Below are 18,554 nucleotides of genomic sequence, written 5' to 3'. Positions count from 1 at the left end.
GGTTTTCTTGGCATCTAAATTCACTGTGTGATGCGCCGCACGTACAGTTAATACTTAGCCTCTGGATGCAATTGTCGAGCCTCGAATTTCCCACGAAAGCACCGGCAGATAGGCAGAGGTCTTTAAGGTCCACAGCAACAGGCTCGGACGCAGATCCGACGTTGTCTTGATCTGTCCGGCTCATTAAGGTACTGGTAACAGGTACAACAGGAACAAACGCTTCAGGACATAACAAACTTCAGTTTCCTCATTTATTTCTTTCCTTTCAATTCGGTACATCCCGTTGAGATTGTCGCAGCAATCGTTGTCACACTTCTCATCTTGAAAGTCACACCCACATGGCTTGCCCACAACACAGCCACAGACAACGCTCCAATCCCCAGCGTCTTTGTCACCACTGTTTGTGCAGCCACAGTCCTGGCCATGCAACTTCTTCACCAACGAGTCTACAGGCAACTGCTCCTTCACCAACGAGTCTATTGTTTTTTTCGGTTGAGACACCATTTTATCAAATTGATCTGTTTGTCCTTTCACTTGCAATACACTTTCTACTACCTTGTTCCCCATCCTGTTAATTTGTTCACACATTGCATCAATATCTTACTGTATCTTGCCAATGAGCTCAACAATCTCTGTCTCAATTTCAAATAGGTAGGTCTCCAGATCTTCTTCTTCATCGATCAGGGCTTGTCGGAGACCAGCTGTAAGCGCCTCCTTGCTACCACCAAGCTTCAAGCGTCTGTACCGAAGTTCCTGCCTTAGCTCTTTAACTAAGAGTTTGTCTAGTTGTTTCAAGCATGCCATTGAGATCGAACCCTACCTCTTGTTGATTCGAGTTGCCTATAATCCCACTTCTGACGCCAATGTAAAAACTGTAGGGAGGCAACTCAACGAGATATAGATGTTTATTTACACAGAGACATGACAAACACATATGACATCTGCCTTGAGCTTCTTCATTTCGGATCTAGACTTGAGCGGAAATCGTCCCCTCTTCTCTAATGTCAACAACATTCCTACTAGTCACTAATAGTGTGCACCTTCTGCTCTATCTTGGATGACGGTGTGCATTGCAGGGTTATAACAATATATATTCTCATATGAAAAAATACAAGATAATTATTCTCATATGAAGCTGACATTTGCTGAATAGGCCTACGTGTTTTTGTGTGTAAAAATGTATCTAAAAATAAATTAAATGTATGTTTATATTATATTATTGTATGTGTTGAGAGTGGAGATAAACAAACAAATTAATATAATCTAGAACTCTAGGCTTGGGTTGGGTAAGAGAGCGTTTCGACGCCAGAATGATAACAAAAAAAAAGGGTCCGACCAAAAGCAGCAGGGCTTATAAAATCTATATTGAATCAATAGAAGCCGAAGAAAATCAGTTGGGTCACGGAGGTTACGGTCCAGTGCCAGTGATTGTATTTAAAAGAATTCTTTTTATGGGTGTAATCATAGACATAAATAAATATAGACTGGAAAAAGGAAATAATTTCATGTAACTTGAAAACATTTATAACTATTGTCGTCGGATTTCCGAATTCTGAAAAGTTGCATGATCTTCAGTCTTAGAGATTAAACAAAACTACACTGCTCATAAATGTTTGTGCTGTATAACAAAGTACACAAAATTGCAAGTCACAAATTTTCGTTTCATAAAACTCTTTTATCGGCCGATCATGGAACTATCGGCCAGTCAATGGGTGTAATGTAGGTGAAAGTTATATTATATATAGGTCTGTGCTGTAGATCTAGGCCAGGTCTATTTGTTTCGAATATTTTTACGAAACATTTTTTTTAAAACTTAGTTACTCATATAAACAACATGGCGTTGCCAATTTTTCGCCAAAAAACTACCCCAAGCGCCAAAAGTAAGTAAAAGCATTTCTAGATCTAATATTATTAACGAAATTCCACAAAAAGAAAACAATGGTAAATCTGAGATAAATGTATTGGAACTCTTTTAACTTCTATTCATTACAATAGGATATGTATTTTGAAATTGAGAAAATTATCTTTTGTACCAATAATTTCAATTTTATAATAAATAATATTATTATTATCTATAATTAATTTCAATAAATTGAAAAGAATTTTTATATTAAACTAGCTAACCTAAGCCTAAAGTGCGGCTTAAGCGGTAATCCTAATTGAAGTAATTAGAAATTAGAATCTATATATTTTTTTTTAAACTTTTTAAAAGCTTCGATCATGACAATCATGTAATGTAGATTCAATATGCATTCATATGATTCATCTTTCCAAACTTATAGGCCTATTTAGCCCTATTTATTCAATCATAACTTGTCATTTTTAAACTTACATTTTGATTCTACAGTGCAAGAAATATTCATGACAGCAACAGAGCAGGGTGACACTGAGACAGTGTGTAAATTACTTGATGAGCTACACATCACTCCTGATATTGCTGCTGTACGTGAGGGATTAGGGCACAGTGCTCTCTCTTTGGCTTCAACTTATGGACAAACATCTGTTGCTGCAGAGTTATTAAAGGTATCATTCTTCAACCCTTTAATTTATTATATAAAGCATTGAACAGAAAATATAACTGCCATTGAATTTGTTGATTAACTGCTTGATTATTGTCTGGGTTGATTTGATGGGGGTCTGTTTTATTGCGTTAGCATGTTTGTTTCATGGCTTCTGACAAATTATTTTCATTCAGATGTTCACACATGTGAAATTACTAAAAAATTGGAGGAAAACAATTAATTACTAATTACAATGAAATTACATTATGACATCATATACACAGCATACATTAGTTAAATAGGTAGTAGATGCAAAAACATTTTATTACACAATAGTAAATATGTCACACCTCAATAATACTATAGTTGTACAGTATAGCACATCTATTATGGCCTTGCAGTGTTTGCACTGCACCAAAAGTCAGCTATCTCTCATTGCAACACTGGCTCAACACTAGCCTGCATTGATTGAGACTCAGATGATTCTACTGTACTTGGCCTTAATTTGTTACCTTTGTGAAAATGAACATTTGGTGAAGTGCGGATAGGCTACTTACCAGAATCAAAACTGGTACCTTTTGGATTACTTCGGGAGTTTGGTAGCCTCATCTCAATAATGATATCCAAGTCCCAAGGGTGAATTCAAAAGAGATCCATCAACCTAGTACAATAAAACTGCCATGCAATTTCATGAGAGAGTTTTCATCAGTGTCCCAATGGCTGGCTGTAGAAGCTGTCATTACACACTGCATGATCACCATGGACTATGAATATGAAAATTCCCAGTGATGTACGCATCTGGCTGCGTCATATAGTGGGTCCACGATTGTGGGTCTGCACTACATATATTATATGGTGGGATCAAACCCGTAATGTTCACATACATTGAGGAACCTTCAGATAGGACTATGACTATCTGCTGCCTTATGGACATTCTCAAAGGCTCAACACTAGCCCACAACACTATCAGGACCCAAGCTAGCTCCTTAGAATAAACAAAGGACTTTGCCTTTGTAAAAGTTACCCTAGAGAAAAATTAGCATTGAAACATAATGTTGAAGGTATTAACATTAATATATATATATATATATATATATGTTAAACAGTGCTTTTTTTGTAAAAAAAAAAATAGAAGCCGGTACTCAGTAGTTGATTGCCTAACTTTTAACTACTAAAAATTAATAATATATGTTAAAATACAAGAAAAGTAATAATTTTTTTCAAAAAGGTGCCGGTACACCGTACCGGTGCATACCGTGACAAACCCCCCCTGCATATATATATATATAGTTTTTTATTATAAAGCTTTTAATTAATTTTTTGTACATGAAGAATGGAGCTAATCCTTGTCTAGTCAGTGGAGTAGGAAGGATACCATTACATGATGCCTGTATTAATGGACATTTAGAAGCTGCACAGCTGCTTACAGAATACATGACAGATAGTGATTTGAATATCCAAGACAACAGTGGCCAGGCAGCTGTACATTTGGCTGCTTTTAATGGAGAAACACAAGTTCTAAAACTACTTATTCAAAAAGGTTTGTATTGATGCATTATTGGCAAGGAATTGATGAGGTTGGGAAGAGAAAAGGAATCTGTTAGGAATAGTAAGTTGGATAAAAAGTCAGAAATCGTTGGTTAGCCTACATGAGGAATCTGTTGGATTGGTTAGGATGTGTATGATATCAAGTTAGAAATTGTAGGAAAGTAAGAGAGGAATTGTAGGAGGATTGTAAGTTGAGAATAGTTAGGATAGTATTGTGGAATTGAAGGATACTAAGTTAGGAATAGTAGCATACTAAATTAGGAACCTGTAATTTATACCAAAATTGTGTTCCTCTTTTTTTTTTTATCAATACCTCTAGTAAAATCAGGAAGGCAGGTGTTGTCTTTTAAAAAAGTATTTTTAATGTTTCTCTTATTCCACCTTACTTTAATTCAAATGTTTCCAATCTATCCAACTTTTTAAAATAATCTTTTCTAATATATAATTCTTAATTAGCATTAGCAGAAATCAAATTCGTTAGTTGTCATTAATATTTAATGACATGTTGCTAAGCATCATCTTAAGTTTTTCAAGTCCTTGGGGAAAAAAAAAATTGTAATAGAAAAACCAAAAGTAAAAGTTTGTGCAATGTAGAGGGTCTATAATAGTCCATATGATTCTATGTTTCTCTCTCATGAAGGGGCCTGCTTAACAATTGTAGACAAGAAAGGGAGACAGCCAGTACACTTGGCTGCCTCTAGAAATTTTGTTGGAATTTTGCAGCTGCTGTTTGACAGTGGAGTTGATTTCGACAGTCAATGTTTCTCTGGCAAAACTCCTCTTCATTATGCTGCCCAGTTTGGAGGTAAAAAAATTATCCTGTTTAAAAATAAGCTGTCATTTTAAAACCTTTATTGTGATACGATTAGTCTGTGGGAAGCGTGGTCGAGAGGCTAAGTGCGCTTGAACTTGGCTTGTCTTGGCTACCTAGAAGGGGGCTCGAGGATCAACACCTGACTTGGGCAGAGTTGCGTTTACTGAGTGCCTAAAGGCAGCATGGAAAACCAACTCCTAGATACCCCCTCCCCTCCACTGGTCCACAAATGGGATTGGACCAAAGCGCTCTGCGCATGCTAAAGCATGAAAGTAGTGCTATATAAAAGCTATAATAATAATAATAACTGTCTTTTTGAAGAGAAACTCAACCTATTTGAATTTTAAATACAACAGATTATAATTTAATATTACAAAGTTCTAACTTGTTTGTTAATAGAGTTTATTAATGGCTTTTTCTGGTTTTAACATTTTAGAGAAAACATTTCACTTCAGGGAAGGTGGATGGTAAAACACTTTACTTCCAAAGTGAATGTCTTGAGTTAAAATCCTGGTAAAAGCTGTAATTTATAAACTGAATATTAGGGTGACCATGATCCTATTTATTACTAAGGGTACTAGACTACCAGACATCAATAAAGAGAAGTTGATAAGTCATTGTGCTGGCCTTTGAAAACCTTCAGAAGCAAATTAGCTTTACATTTTCTACTTATAAAAGCTTAACGATTATAATCTACTTATAATATCGAAGCTACATCATCTACTTATACAAGTTTTACATCATCTACTTATAGAAGTTTTATGTTTATTTACTTGAAGAAGCTTCACATCATCTACTTATAGAAGTTTTATGATTATTTACTTGAAGAAGCTTTACATAATCTACTTATATAAGTCTTGCAATCTACTCATAGAAACTTTATATCATCTTTTTGTATTGGCGGAGAAAGGATTGTGGTTGGTGATAGTTTTTAGTTCATAGCTTCTGATATTCTTGTTGAAAATATTGAAAGCTGCCATTTTACCTGTCTGAGTGGACCTCTTTGGAATCTGATTCTGAATTTGTGTTTCAACATAAACTATTTTTGTAACCATGTTATTAGAGGGAAATAAATACAATCACTGACATGTCTAAGTAATTTCATTGATTATTTCCCTTCTTCACCACCCTCTCTTAAAAGAATTTGTTTTATTCATGTCACGGTCACAGTTTGACAGCAAGGTCGGCCCTTAAAACTGTTGAAATTAAAGTTTGGTACACACTCATCCTTGAAGAGTTTGATTGTGTTGATCCTTAAATCAAAAGAATCAATGGATAAATTATTGAAGGATGGAGTTTAGGCTTGTTGGTTTATTTCTATGTTTAAAAAAAAAGCTCTCAATAATAGTTTATAGACAAGCCCAGAGAGACAAGAATTTTTTTTATAATTATTTTTGAGTGCAACTCGTCTTCTGAGTAAGTCAAGGGCCAAGGACTCATCTATGAAATATTTTGTGAACTTCCTCTTATTTATATTTACCTGTTTTCTTCAGGGCTAGAAGCAGTGAAATTTCTTGTTGCTACGGACTGTGACACAACGCTTGAAGACAAGTCATCTTACCTCCCAGCTCACATGGCTGCCAAATTTGATAAGTTGAACTGTTTAAAGTTTCTTATTAAACAAGGGACAAGTATTGATGCAAAACAAAGAACAGGCAAAGCTAGCACTCATATTGTAAGTAACAAAATACTATATTACTTGATGATTATTAAGTTTTGAGCAGATACTTTAAAACCAGACATAAAAAAAAACAAATTGGTTCACTTTTTTCTTTCTTTCAATTTTTTTTTTTAGCTCTTATGACAATAGGCCTACCTGTATTATATTTTGTTTAGATGACATTTGTAAGCTTGATTATTAGAGGCATGTCATATTAGATGGTACTTAAACTTTATGAAGACATTGGTTTTCCAGGATAATTCAATTATGTATAGGGATTTCTTTCTGTGCCTTTTGTTATGTTGTTTTAAGCTAACCCATTTACCCCTATTCCTCTCTTCTTTGCCTCTTCATGGTTTGACTTTTCAGATTCATTTAGGGTTTTCATAATAGTTGTAGTATCTAGCATTGTGCATGCCAAAGATGATCTGCCTACTGTAAGCTATAAGGATCAATTCAGGCTCCATTTTGCCCTCACTGGCTGGCCTCTGAATGAGACAGTTGCTGAGCTCTCACAAAGGCTGCAGGACACCATTTGAGACCCAAAGAAAAGCCCTTATTGAAGACAGGCACAGAAGACAATAAGGCAATTATTTTGCATGAGATGTGGAAAAATATGTCGCAAGTCACAACTTGCGTTGTCATGTGAAACACTGCACTCATCCTTAATCTTCAAAGACATTGCCATTATCTAGCATGATGAAAAAAACACAAAAATATGTTTTACATGACTGTACAGTAGCAAGTTTGTAGATTTTTGGAGACTAAAACATTAAAATTAAAACTGGAGAGGGCTCGAATAGGAATCATGAAGAAGACTAGGTATTTTTTATTTGATGTGAGTTTAGTGTTTTTACTGAGCACCTGGCAATATGGAACCTTCTCCCAGATACTCCTTCCACCCAAACGTCCTTAGATTGGTTAATACGCATGACTAAATGTATGACGCATAGGATATGCCGATCTTCTTCTTTTTTGATGTAACGTCTGTATTATATAAGATAAGAAGAAGATAAGATTGGACTAGAGTGCACAGAGCATGATAAAGGACCATGTAAGATACACAATACAAAAGCAAAAAAAAAATAAAGGCATTGAGTTTATGTTTAGTCAATTCCCAAGATGAAAGATAAGTGCAGCATTTCAAATGACTTAACAAACCAAGTTGTGACCTGCATATTTTGGAACATGTAATGCTGTTGTTGTCTTTTCATTATCTGCCCCTGTCTATTATAATAATAGCAATATGAGATAGTGACTAAGAACTCTTAGCAAAATATATTTCAAATTGGCTTAATAGGTACCAGGAAAAAAAAAAATTTTTGGTCTTCTGTCTAGGCTTCATGTCATGGAGCATTCAATGTACTACACTGGCTACTTGATAACAGAGCAGAGGTCAATTTACAAGACAGTAAGCCAACTTGCTTTATTTTGAAATGAAATTGTGTAATAGATTTATTTTTGTTTGCAACTTTATGTTTTCCCTTTTTTTATATTGTAAAAATCAAACTTACTATGTAAGCCAAGTGAGATCAGTTCAAGTTAATCATTTAGTGATCCATGAGATGTAGTGTATGCTTTCAATTTTTGATTTGATAGAAACAATTTTAATGAGTAAAAGAATCATTTCTAACATGAATGAAACATAAATAACCAGCTGCACAAAAAATAAAATAAAAATAAAATAGTCAGTTGGTGATTTGCAGTTTGACTATCAAAGATTTAATGTTGCCTGTTTTGAAAAAAACAATATTTAGTATTTACAGTGGTAAAAAAAATATTACAATGCAGTGCAGTAGATTTCTTCTTCTTCTTCTTCATCGTTCTCATTGTTATGTTGGAGTGTTCATATGACTAGACCAATACATGAGATGAACTGCGCAGTGGTTTCCAAATCAGGGAGCTCTCCATATAGTTTTCTTTCTATTGGGGTGATTTGGGGCCAATGTCTTATACGGGCCTCTTGGTAGAGAGAGCAGTTTTGGAGGACGTGGTGGGCATTTTCTGGTGATACTCCACATGGGCAGATTTCACTGGTTCCAATTTTGAGCTTCCGGAACATGTGTTGTCGCATTCTGTTGTGTCCGTTCCTGAGTTGAAAGATTAGACATTGGTCTTGTCGGGATAGCTTATAGTAAGCGTCATCTTTCTTGTGATTTGGATGGGAGCTCGTCCATTTCTCATTTATTTTATCTACAATTCATTTCTTCTGGATAGAGTGCAGAGTTTATTTGTGAGTTAGTTCTCCCACTCTTGGCGATAAACTATCAAAGGCAGGTTCATCTATGGAACAACCAGATAGACCTGTAAACTACCTCACCCTAAGGTCATGTTAGATAGTTATGAAACCGTAAACCATATCCTCTTTGAATGCCCCTTCCTAATCCACCTTAGGCAGACCCTACTTCCACTACAGCCCAACATAACCAACACCCTGTACGGCAATGCTGAACAACTGAAGAAAACAGCACACTTTTTTTTTCCTTGACACAGTCAGCAAAAGAGCTCACAGCTCGTAACAATGAGGCTGGCTAGAAGAAGAAGAAGATAATGTGAAAAACTACTTAATAATTTCTTCTGGATAGAGTGCAGAGTTTACTTGTGAGTTTGTTCTCCCACTCTTGGCGAGTGTGTCAGCCTTCTCATTTCCTGCTAGTTGTGTGTGAGCTGGTATCCATTGAATAACAGTTTTTTTTGCTGTTGTTGTTGAGATTTGTAAGTGCTGTTCTGAGGTTTTTAATATAAGGGGAATCAGAGTTTTGCAAGCTTTGGAGGGTTGTTTTCGCGTCTGTTAGAAAGACAATCTGACTGTGAGGGGAACTTGGATGATTTGCTAGCATGGTAGCAGCTAGTGCTAGTGCTTCCCTTTCTGCTCTCTGACTGTCAGAGAGCTCTCCAGTTGCAATGGATTTTTCTAGTTTTTCTCCATCTGGCCATTCGATAAGTATTCCAGCTCCTCCATTTGTGGTGGCTTTATGGGATGAGCCATCCGTGTAAACTCTGATCCACTGATTGCTAGGGTAATTGGTATGAAGAAAACAGTTCACTATTTCCTTGAGCTCTGTTGGTCTGTAATCAGATTTTCTTTTTATGTTTTCAATATGGTCCCTTATAGTAGGAAGAGGGCTTTCGTCCCAGGGTGGAGATTCATTATAGTGTATCGAGGATTCCAGAGTAATTTTTTCAAGTTGGTGTTTCTTTTTTAGGTTTAGAGATTCCTGTATGAAATTGGTCCTTTTGAGACGGTTTTTTGTGCCAGTTTTGTGGATTTTTGTTCTGAGTGGGTGCCTCTCCAAGGTTTCCAATTTAGTGAATTGGGAATGGATTTTTATTTCTCTTCTTTCATCCAGAGAGATCAGGGCAGCGGTTTCCTCCATAGCTCTTATGGGTGTTGTTTTGATTGCTCCTGTCATTATCCTTAGACCAATATTTTGAACCTTGTCTATTTTTCTTAGGTTGGTTTGGACTGCTGAGCCCCATGCTGTGGCACCATATTCTAGTACAGGTCTTACATAACTGGTAAAGGTCTTTTTCAGGATGTTGTGATTAGCTCCCCAATCTGTGCCAGCTAATTTTTTCAAGAGGGATAGTCTCTGGATGCCTTTACTCTGTGTTTTATCTATTTGTTTTTTCCAGGTTAGTCTCGGGTCATAGGTGACTCCAAGATAAGTAGGGCTGTCATTTTTTTATAAAGCTTCCTTATCTAATGTTAATTTTATTGTTTGTTGTTTTGTTGACAGTGAGAATATGGTATATGTTGTCTTTTTTGTGTTAATGGACATGCCCCAGTCTTTGGACCAATTATTGAGTTTATCAAGAGCATCTTGTAATCGAAATTTCGATGTTCCTACATATTCTTCTTTGCTAATTAAGGCAAGGTCATCTGCATACATGCTGCTTTTAACTTTTTTTGGTAGGTTTTGATTTAGATCGTTTATGAATATTAGGAAAAGTGTTGGGGATAAGACTCCTCCTTGGGGGACGCCATTGTTTATACCCACTGTGTGGCTTCTTTGTCCTTGCATGCAAACTAAGGCTTTTCTATTATTTAGGTATTCCTTTATCCAGTTGTACATTCTGTGGGATATGTGATGCTGGATTAGCTTGAGCTAGAGACCTTGTTCCCAGACTTTGTCAAATGCTTTTTCTAAGTCAACCCAAACAATTGTTGTTGGTTTCTTTTCTTACTACTAGTCTAGACTAGATGATAGATCTAGATCTAGACTCTAGACTACTCTATCTCTAGACTATTGGCAATTGGAATTGCATTTGCCGTATTGCCACTATTGGAGTCTATAATTAGTATAATCAGAGTATTGTCACTATTCTAACAGTAACTAACACTAACTCAACTGGTTTCTTAGGTTTCTAAGTCCTAATTAATCTAGAAAAGGATTTTTTTTTAAAAATACGTTATTAAAGATCTAGTTCTAGATGATACTAGATCTAGACCTAAATGTAATTAATTTTATTAGACACAGTAAGGCTAAGGCCTAAATAAGGCTACAGTTAGATCTACTATTCTACTTATTAGTATTATTACATCTTATAGTCTAAATTAATTATTAGTTTAGTTTCTAGATCTAAAAGTAAAAGTAGGACTAGCACTTCTGCTAAATCTCTAGAGATCTGTCTAGAAATAGACTTAGAAGGTGATAGATTAGATTCTAGTTTATTATGTAATAAATTTACTATTTATTTAGATCTAGTTCTCAATAAGTTGAATAAGTCTATAGATTAGTATAGATCTAGACTGACTAGACATTAATATTTAGATCTATAATCTATAATATTATTTTTATAATCTGTGTTCTTAGACTTATTAGGACTTATTAGATGTAGGTCTAGACTAGGTAAGTCACTAGTAGACTCTTAAATTATTTTAGTTAGATCTAGAACTAGAGACAACATCTAGGGTTATTAGAGTGATTAGAGTAGAGCCCTAGAAAAGGATAGATAATCAAGTAGATCTAGAATAATCTAGTCAGTAGATTTATATCTAGTAGTAACAAATAAAAATAGATATTAGTAACATTTGAGTCTAGGTCATTAGAATACATTTTAGTTAGAATTCATCATTTAGGAGTTAGAACTATTGATTTCAAACAAAGGACATAATTATGAATTAAAGGTTTTCTTACTTTTAATTATACTATTTACATCTAATTTATAAGAAGCATGCTATTGTTGTTTTTAAAGTAATATAATTGAAGTTTTATTTATATTGCGTACAGTATTGCTAACAAACGCGTTTATGTTCCACATTGGGGCTCAAAATTCCACATTTTCAACCTGAGTGTTCCACATTCTGGGTCTTGGGGGTAGGCATGTCTGCTCCTCTAGGAATTGATTCCTTAGCTGCTAGGAGGATTGCTTTGGAGAAAGCTGAGAATGACTTATTAACCTGATTTGATTTGCAGTTTATTGAAGTTGTGTATAGGTCTGTGAGCTTTGAGAATATGTGCCAGTTGGCTTTTTTGTAGTTCCATCTGGGGATGGTGGAGTTTTCTGATATTTTGAAGACGGTATCGATACTGATCAATATGGGTCTGTGGTCACTGGTGGCTAGCTGGTCTGCAACTTCTCTGGTGCACTTTTTGGATAAGTTGTCTGTTGCAAAGGCTAGATCTGGAGTGGTTGATGTTAGCCAGGCTCTTGAAAAAAAGGTTGCTTTGTCCTCAGGTTTATTTAGCAAGATAAGTCTGTTCTCTGCTTGCCATTCTTCAATTTCTTCTCCCCTGGCATTTAGGTCTGGGTATCCCCAGCTCTGAGAGTGACTATTCATATCTCCTAAGATTAGACAGTCTTCTTGGTCAGGTATTTGTATGTGGTCAATCTCTATTTCCTTGTCTGGTGGGAAGTAGCAGTTAAATAGATTAATATTTCCATCTGGGAGAATTAGCTTAGTTCCCATTATTTCTGATTCTGAGGAGTTGGGCATAGTTATGTTGTGGTAGGGATGTCATTTTTAATGAGGGTGAGGATTCCTCCTTTGGGTCTGATTTCTCTATCTTGTCTGATGCAGGTGTAGCCTCTAATGGAGAAACGAAGATTACTGTTCAAATGAGTTTCTTGGATGCAAGCTACATCAATTTCTTTCTCATGCAGAAATATTTTTAGAGCTTCTTTTTTCTTTTGGATGCCCTCTGCGTTCCATTGTAAGATTTGGTCGTGGAGTGTTGGCCAGTAGTATTTACTTTCTTGTCCCTGCTCCTGGCTCCACAGGCAGAGATAGAAGAACCACCAGCTCGCTTGTTTGGGCTCCTTGGAGGCGGAGAGCCTGGCCCCCTACCTGCGCGGTGGGATTCCACAGGCAGGACGCCACATCCATTAGAATCGTTACTGAACTCCAACATAGATGAGGTTGCGTGTCAATGTGTTATGCGCCAGGAGGCCCATTGACTCCGACTTCAGCCTGCTTTTCTTTCTGGGTGTGCTCCCATAGCCTTTGATCATCCAAAATCATCTGCAAGGCAGCAGGTGTTTATTTTCGGAGTTTTCTCTCCTAGATGAACTGCTATCCCTAGCTAACGGGTTTCATCTACCCGGGTTTAGAGTTAGAGCGCCCTATACTCGCTTTTTGCAATCATTTCCCTGGATTTCTGAGATGTTTTTAGTAAATATTCTAACAACTGGAATACTTCACCTCATCCTCCATGACTGCAAACCAGTTGGTCCGCTGCTGTTTATTTGCTATTCATAGCTAACCCTTATATCTAAGGGTCTTTCCCCTATCCGCCACCTGGGGACGCGCTTGGTAGAAGGTGGTAGCTCCCCCAAGGCAGTGCAGTAGATAAAATATCTTTGTTACAACACTTATACTAGCTCGTTGTGTATCTTTCTTGTACATCTGGATTTTTGCAATAGATTTTTTAATCACTTGTACACATCAAATTTGGCATAAAATATCATGATCCATGACAACACATGCATCAATATAAAAATCAACCAGTTAGTTTATCAATTAGTTTTAATTAATTTAGTTTTTATATCTAATATATAGAAAAAAAAACAACAGTAAGCTAAGGGAGATACCTTTTGTAGAAAATAATATTTCTTAGCCAAGGAGAGATAAGTCTTTTGTAGAAAATAATATTTCTTAGCCAAGGAGAGATAAGTCTTTTGTAGAAAATAATATTTCTTAGCCAAGGAGAGATAAGTCTTTTGTAGAAAATAATATTTCTTAGCCAAGGAGAGATAAGTCTTTTGTAGAAAATTAGATCATAAAAATTGAAAGTTAAATTAGTTATAGAATAATTAAATGTTAATGTTAAAATTATATCAAATACTGTATGTGTATTCATCAATTAATAAAATAAAATTAATAAATTGTTAACATTGTCTTACTTACCGTCTTCACAAATTGATTCCATTAACAAAAAAATACACTGACTTATGTAGTTTTATGTGGAGAGCCTAGGGGCCTACTACTAGAATATTGAAGCAGCTGAAATTAATCAGCATAATGTTGATCATCTAGAAAGGCATTAAACACATTATACAGTTATGGTACTGTTTGCAAGAGAATGTTGCCTTCTACAAAATTACTATGAAATTAAATAGTTTAATCTTAGACTTGATCACTTAAATAAATCAGTGGCTCGAAAATGATTGTAAAAATTGAAAAGACTAAAAAGATGAAAATAATAAAAAGTAAAAAATGCTTATATTAAAATGCACTAAAAAGTAGAAATTAATATAAATGTTGTAAAAAAAATAAGAGTTGGGTGTGTTTAGTATGAGTTAAAGTGAAATTCACACCCAACACTTTTTTTTTAACAACATTTATATTGTATTCTACTTTTTAGTGCATTTTAACATAAGCATTGTTTAAAATTTTTTATTTTATTATTATTATTATTATTATTAAAAATTTAAATATGTAGTTTTAAGAGTTAAATTAAGAATAATGCTTTTTTTAAAAGCTAAAATAGGTAAAGATGTTAGATTTAGGTATATACAACTAAATAATTAGGATGGCTGCCTGGTCGTGCGGTTTGCGTGCTGGACTGTCGTTCGGATTTATCGACAGTCGAGGGTTCAAACCCTGCCCGCTCCCATCCCCCGTCGTCCTGCGGGAGGTTTGGACTAGGAAGTAAACTATCTTCAACTCTGAAGGAACATCCGAAACATGTAAAACATTTTACAAACAATTAAAACATCTCCTTTAATCAGTTTTTCATCTATAGCAAGTGTGTCTGTAATTTTTTATTATAGCCTTACCTCATGTAAAGTTAGGAAACATTCTAAAGATAGCATCTAGAGAACACTTACTGCTTTTATCCTGAATATTGGAATTAACTTTTTTTATTTAAAAATTGACCCTTTGGGAGTTAACTTTAGAAAGAAGCCTAAAAATCTCTTTTTGCAGATGACATTCACTGATATTCTATAATTTGTAAATAATGAAATAGCAGCAGAATGTAGTTAAAAAAAACAACAATTATGTGAGAGAGCTCTTGATTGGATGAATATTTGTATTGACTCAGAAATAGTGTGAGCTTCTTGAAAAACATATTGAGCAGAAAAACAATAAATATGTTGACAAGAAGTAAAAAAAAAATATATTATAATTCTATTTAATTCTTTGTACATCTACATCAATGCAAAAACATCCGTTATTATTTGCTTTCTCTCCATCTCTGATGTTAATCCCACCTTTACCTGACATCCATTTAATCCCTTCCACCCAACTGTTCTATTTAACCACAGGAAATGGACATATGTAGAAGCAACTTAGAGGTGAAACCCTTACACCCACAATATTTCACACCAGGAATTTATTTTCAGTCACTGGCAATCTTGAGGTTAGGACCTGTAGACAAAAAATGGTGGAGTTTTTGTTTTTCTTATTCCTTCTGTCCCCTTCCCTAATCACCAGTAACAAATACACAGACTTGAATTTACCTTTGAATCAATATAGACTTCTAATACTTCTAATGAAAAGATGCCATACCTATTATGATAACTTTTATTGCTCAGCAGATCAACTGCTTTTTTTTTTGTCACAGATGATGGGAATACTCCTGCCCACTGTGCTGCACAAGAAGGCAAAGCAGACTGCTTCAACTGTTGTGCTCAGCATGATGCCAATTTAGATCTTCTTAATGCCAAAGGAGACACACCTTTAGATACTGCCAAAAAATCTGGCCACCCACTGCTTATGGCTAAAGCAGGTATTCCTTTTCACAACCAAAATAATATTCTAGAATAGTGCAATGTTTATTAATATAATATACTTAAAAGTAAACAAAACATTGTACTTTTATTGTAAATTATGGGGTCACAAAACTTTTCAATTGCCGTGAATACATAAAATATTTTGGAGTTATTGATAGATGTTATACTTGTTACTTGTGTTTAGTTTTTGCCATTACAATATTTTAGTTGCCAATGTGGTAATGTGCCCACTGTGCCTACAGAAATGTCAGAAGGAAGACTATGACAGGAAACACCCTCCAACTGATGTTGAGAAGTCCATCATGGCTATTAGGAATAAAGCGTATGCATCCCCTTTGCCTAAATATAATGTGTAAGTATCTCACTGAAATTATTTTCTAAGAACGTCTTAGGACTTCAGCCTTCTGTAAGAACCTACATACAGTTCAACAGGAGTATTTGGACAATTTTCACAACAATTACTTGAGCTAACTTGAAAATATGTCACCAATCTTGGGCCACGAGAGCACACATGAAAAACAAGGTATTCAGGAGAAAGAATGTATAACAGTTTAGATTAATAATGATAATAAGGCTTGTCGTTGAGTCAGAAGATAAATGAGGAATGTAGTATTTCCAGTAGCTATGCAGCCCCAGCTGTGACTTGCAAGTTTTTCCACTCCAGCGCAGGCATAACCATTGTCTGCCAGTGGTCAATTTAGATTTTCTTTTCACCATCTATGTCTGTCTTCGGCAGCAGATTTTCTTTTGGTCTCAAATGTGTATTTGTAAGATTCCTCCAGCTGTTTCCTTCTGAAGCTGCCTGCAACCAGATGGATGTCCTCTTTTATGTCAGTTAAAGCAAGTTGGCGCATAAGCTGTGGGGCACCTCTGATACATCGACCACCTTTCAGCTCACCAAAAAAGACTGCTTTGGCATAGGTTTGTCCCCCATACGTGATACATGCCCTACCCAGCATAACTGTCAGACCATAAGAAGCCATTCTATACTGTTCATACCAGCATTCGCAAGGACATCACTGTTTGTAGTGCGGTCTTGCCACCATATGTCCATGATGGAGCGCAAGCATCTTTGGTGAAAGCATTCAAGTAGTTTTAGTTGGTTCCTGTATAATACCCATGTCTCAGATCCATATAGAAGAGTTGAGAGAACCACTGCTTGGTAGACACTGATTTTTATAATAATTATATTATTTTATAATAATTCACTAACAAAACTTATAATGATCTAAGTAAAGTACTGGTAAGTAAATTTCCCATTGCAGATCTTGTGATCTATAGGCCAGAATATGCTATGGCCAAGGGTTAACAAGCACAACAACAAACTGCCTTTACTTTCGCTAACTAAAGTCAGGTACCCATTAGAGCTGGGTGGTCTCAGGGGCATCCTCAAATCCCAGTCTTTGAACCTGGGACCTCCCGGTTTGGAATCCAAGTGCTTTACTGCTAAACTTTAATAAATAGAATTAAATAGAATAAAAAATTTTAGTTAAATATCCAAAGCATAGAAAAAGTTATTGTCTTCTTTACTCCAAGAAACCATCTATCAACTCACAAAACTTCTTATGTCATACAAAACTTTTAAAACATTCAGACCATATAATGTACATACTGTTCAATATTCATACTCTGAGAATATGTAAATGCAGGAACATATTTTTTTTATACATCAGTAGCAAAAAAAAAATGCATTCAGTCTCACCCTACATGCTACTGACAACTACAAATGACATGCTACTGACACCTACAAATTACATGCTACTGACACCTACAAATTATGTGTTGATGACACCTACAAATTATATGCTTCTGACACCTACAAATAATTTGAGTTACATATTTACTAAAACAATTTTTTTTTATATTGCAGGAAACTTGGAGGCAACAAAGTGGGTCTCAAACCAGACTCAGCCAGAAGCACCAAGAGAAATCTTGCCCTCAAAGAAGTAGCAGTACAAGATAGACCTCACCGTGATTTACCAGCCAAATATTTTGGTGAGTTTGTTGATCCCAACCAAACATTTCAATTTAAAATGAAATGAGATTTGCCAAAATTAAACAACACGTTTTTAGCACTATGAAATCTCTTTTGATGGCTGATTTGACACTGCTAAAAATACTCCTGTTTCCATTGTTATCTCTATAACTTGTGTGTGTGTGATACAACATTGATACTGTGATAGCCAAAATATATTCTAAATATACAATAACTTTAAAACCTTAAGATAAGAAAATGTTTTTTTTTATTAAAAATGATTTATAAACACTTGCCAAATTATTTGTCTTTATTTGTACATATGCAGACTTTTCAAAATCTTTTACCTTTGATGTTTGTATGGTGTATAGATTTAAGTTTGATGAAACTGATATCTTCTGGTGATAGTTTCTAGTTATGTGCTTAGTCATAATAGAACATGGATGCTATAAGCGCACTTGACAAAATTGAATCCTATCCAAGTGATTTAAAATCATGGTATCCTATGAAACCATTGTCTACACAAACTGGTTCTGAAGATGATTAGGTCTCAAAAGGAATTTTTTATACTTTTATCTAATTAACCAGTTTGACAATAAAGATAACATATTTGACTTCTTGGAAAATGAAAGAGGCACTATTGCAGTTATCCTTATTTATCCTTAGTGTTGCTACTAGTGAGATACTGTGCATCTGCATTTTTCTTTTTCTTATGCATTCTCTCTTATTAGATTGGATCAGACTGACCTTGCAATCTATAGGGCAGATGATGTAAAGGTCATCTGTTTCTGTGTCCCACAGTTAATGAGGGTGTCATGTGGCCAGCACAATGACCATCTGCCTTTACTTTACCCTAACTCATGTCATGTACCTGTT

At 35.3% G+C, this 18,554-nt stretch overlaps 1 protein-coding gene across 3 annotated transcripts; it reads left to right on the top strand.

Moving 5' to 3' along the window:
• Positions 1-1,474: 1,474 nt before the first annotated feature.
• LOC106071630 (ankyrin-3-like) lies at positions 1,475-17,972 on the top strand. 3 transcript variants are annotated; one of them, XM_056043112.1, is made up of 9 exons: positions 1,475-1,719; positions 2,348-2,523; positions 3,834-4,041; positions 4,690-4,854; positions 6,357-6,538; positions 7,862-7,934; positions 15,535-15,699; positions 15,911-16,055; positions 17,574-17,972. In XM_056043112.1, the coding sequence occupies exons 2-9, from the start codon at positions 2,362-2,364 to the stop codon at positions 17,743-17,745; spliced, it is 1,272 nt and encodes a 423-aa protein (XP_055899087.1). In that variant the 5' UTR covers positions 1,475-1,719; positions 2,348-2,361; the 3' UTR covers positions 17,746-17,972. The 3 variants fall into 3 exon arrangements, with proteins under 3 accessions (XP_055899087.1, XP_055899085.1, XP_055899086.1); XM_056043110.1 differs by lacking the exon at positions 1,475-1,719 and adding an exon at positions 1,726-1,880; XM_056043111.1 differs by lacking the exon at positions 1,475-1,719 and adding an exon at positions 1,783-1,941.
• Positions 17,973-18,554: the final 582 nt, after the last annotated feature.

Source organism: Biomphalaria glabrata, chromosome 10 (genome assembly GCF_947242115.1).
Source record: "Biomphalaria glabrata chromosome 10, xgBioGlab47.1, whole genome shotgun sequence".
NCBI classification, from domain to species: domain Eukaryota; kingdom Metazoa; phylum Mollusca; class Gastropoda; family Planorbidae; genus Biomphalaria; species Biomphalaria glabrata.
Note: the sequence above shows the minus strand (reverse complement) of the source record. Positions and strands in the feature narration are given on the sequence as shown.

Coding starts and splice junctions, on each gene's coding strand:
- LOC106071630 (XM_056043110.1), top strand. CDS start 1,835: ATGGCGTTGCCAATTTTTCGCCAAAAAACTACCCCAAGCGCCAAAA. Junction 6,539..7,861: donor GCAAAGCTAGCACTCATATT/GTAAGTAACAAA, acceptor TCTTCTGTCTAG/GCTTCATGTCATGGAGCATT. Junction 16,056..17,573: donor CCTTTGCCTAAATATAATGT/GTAAGTATCTCA, acceptor TTTATATTGCAG/GAAACTTGGAGGCAACAAAG.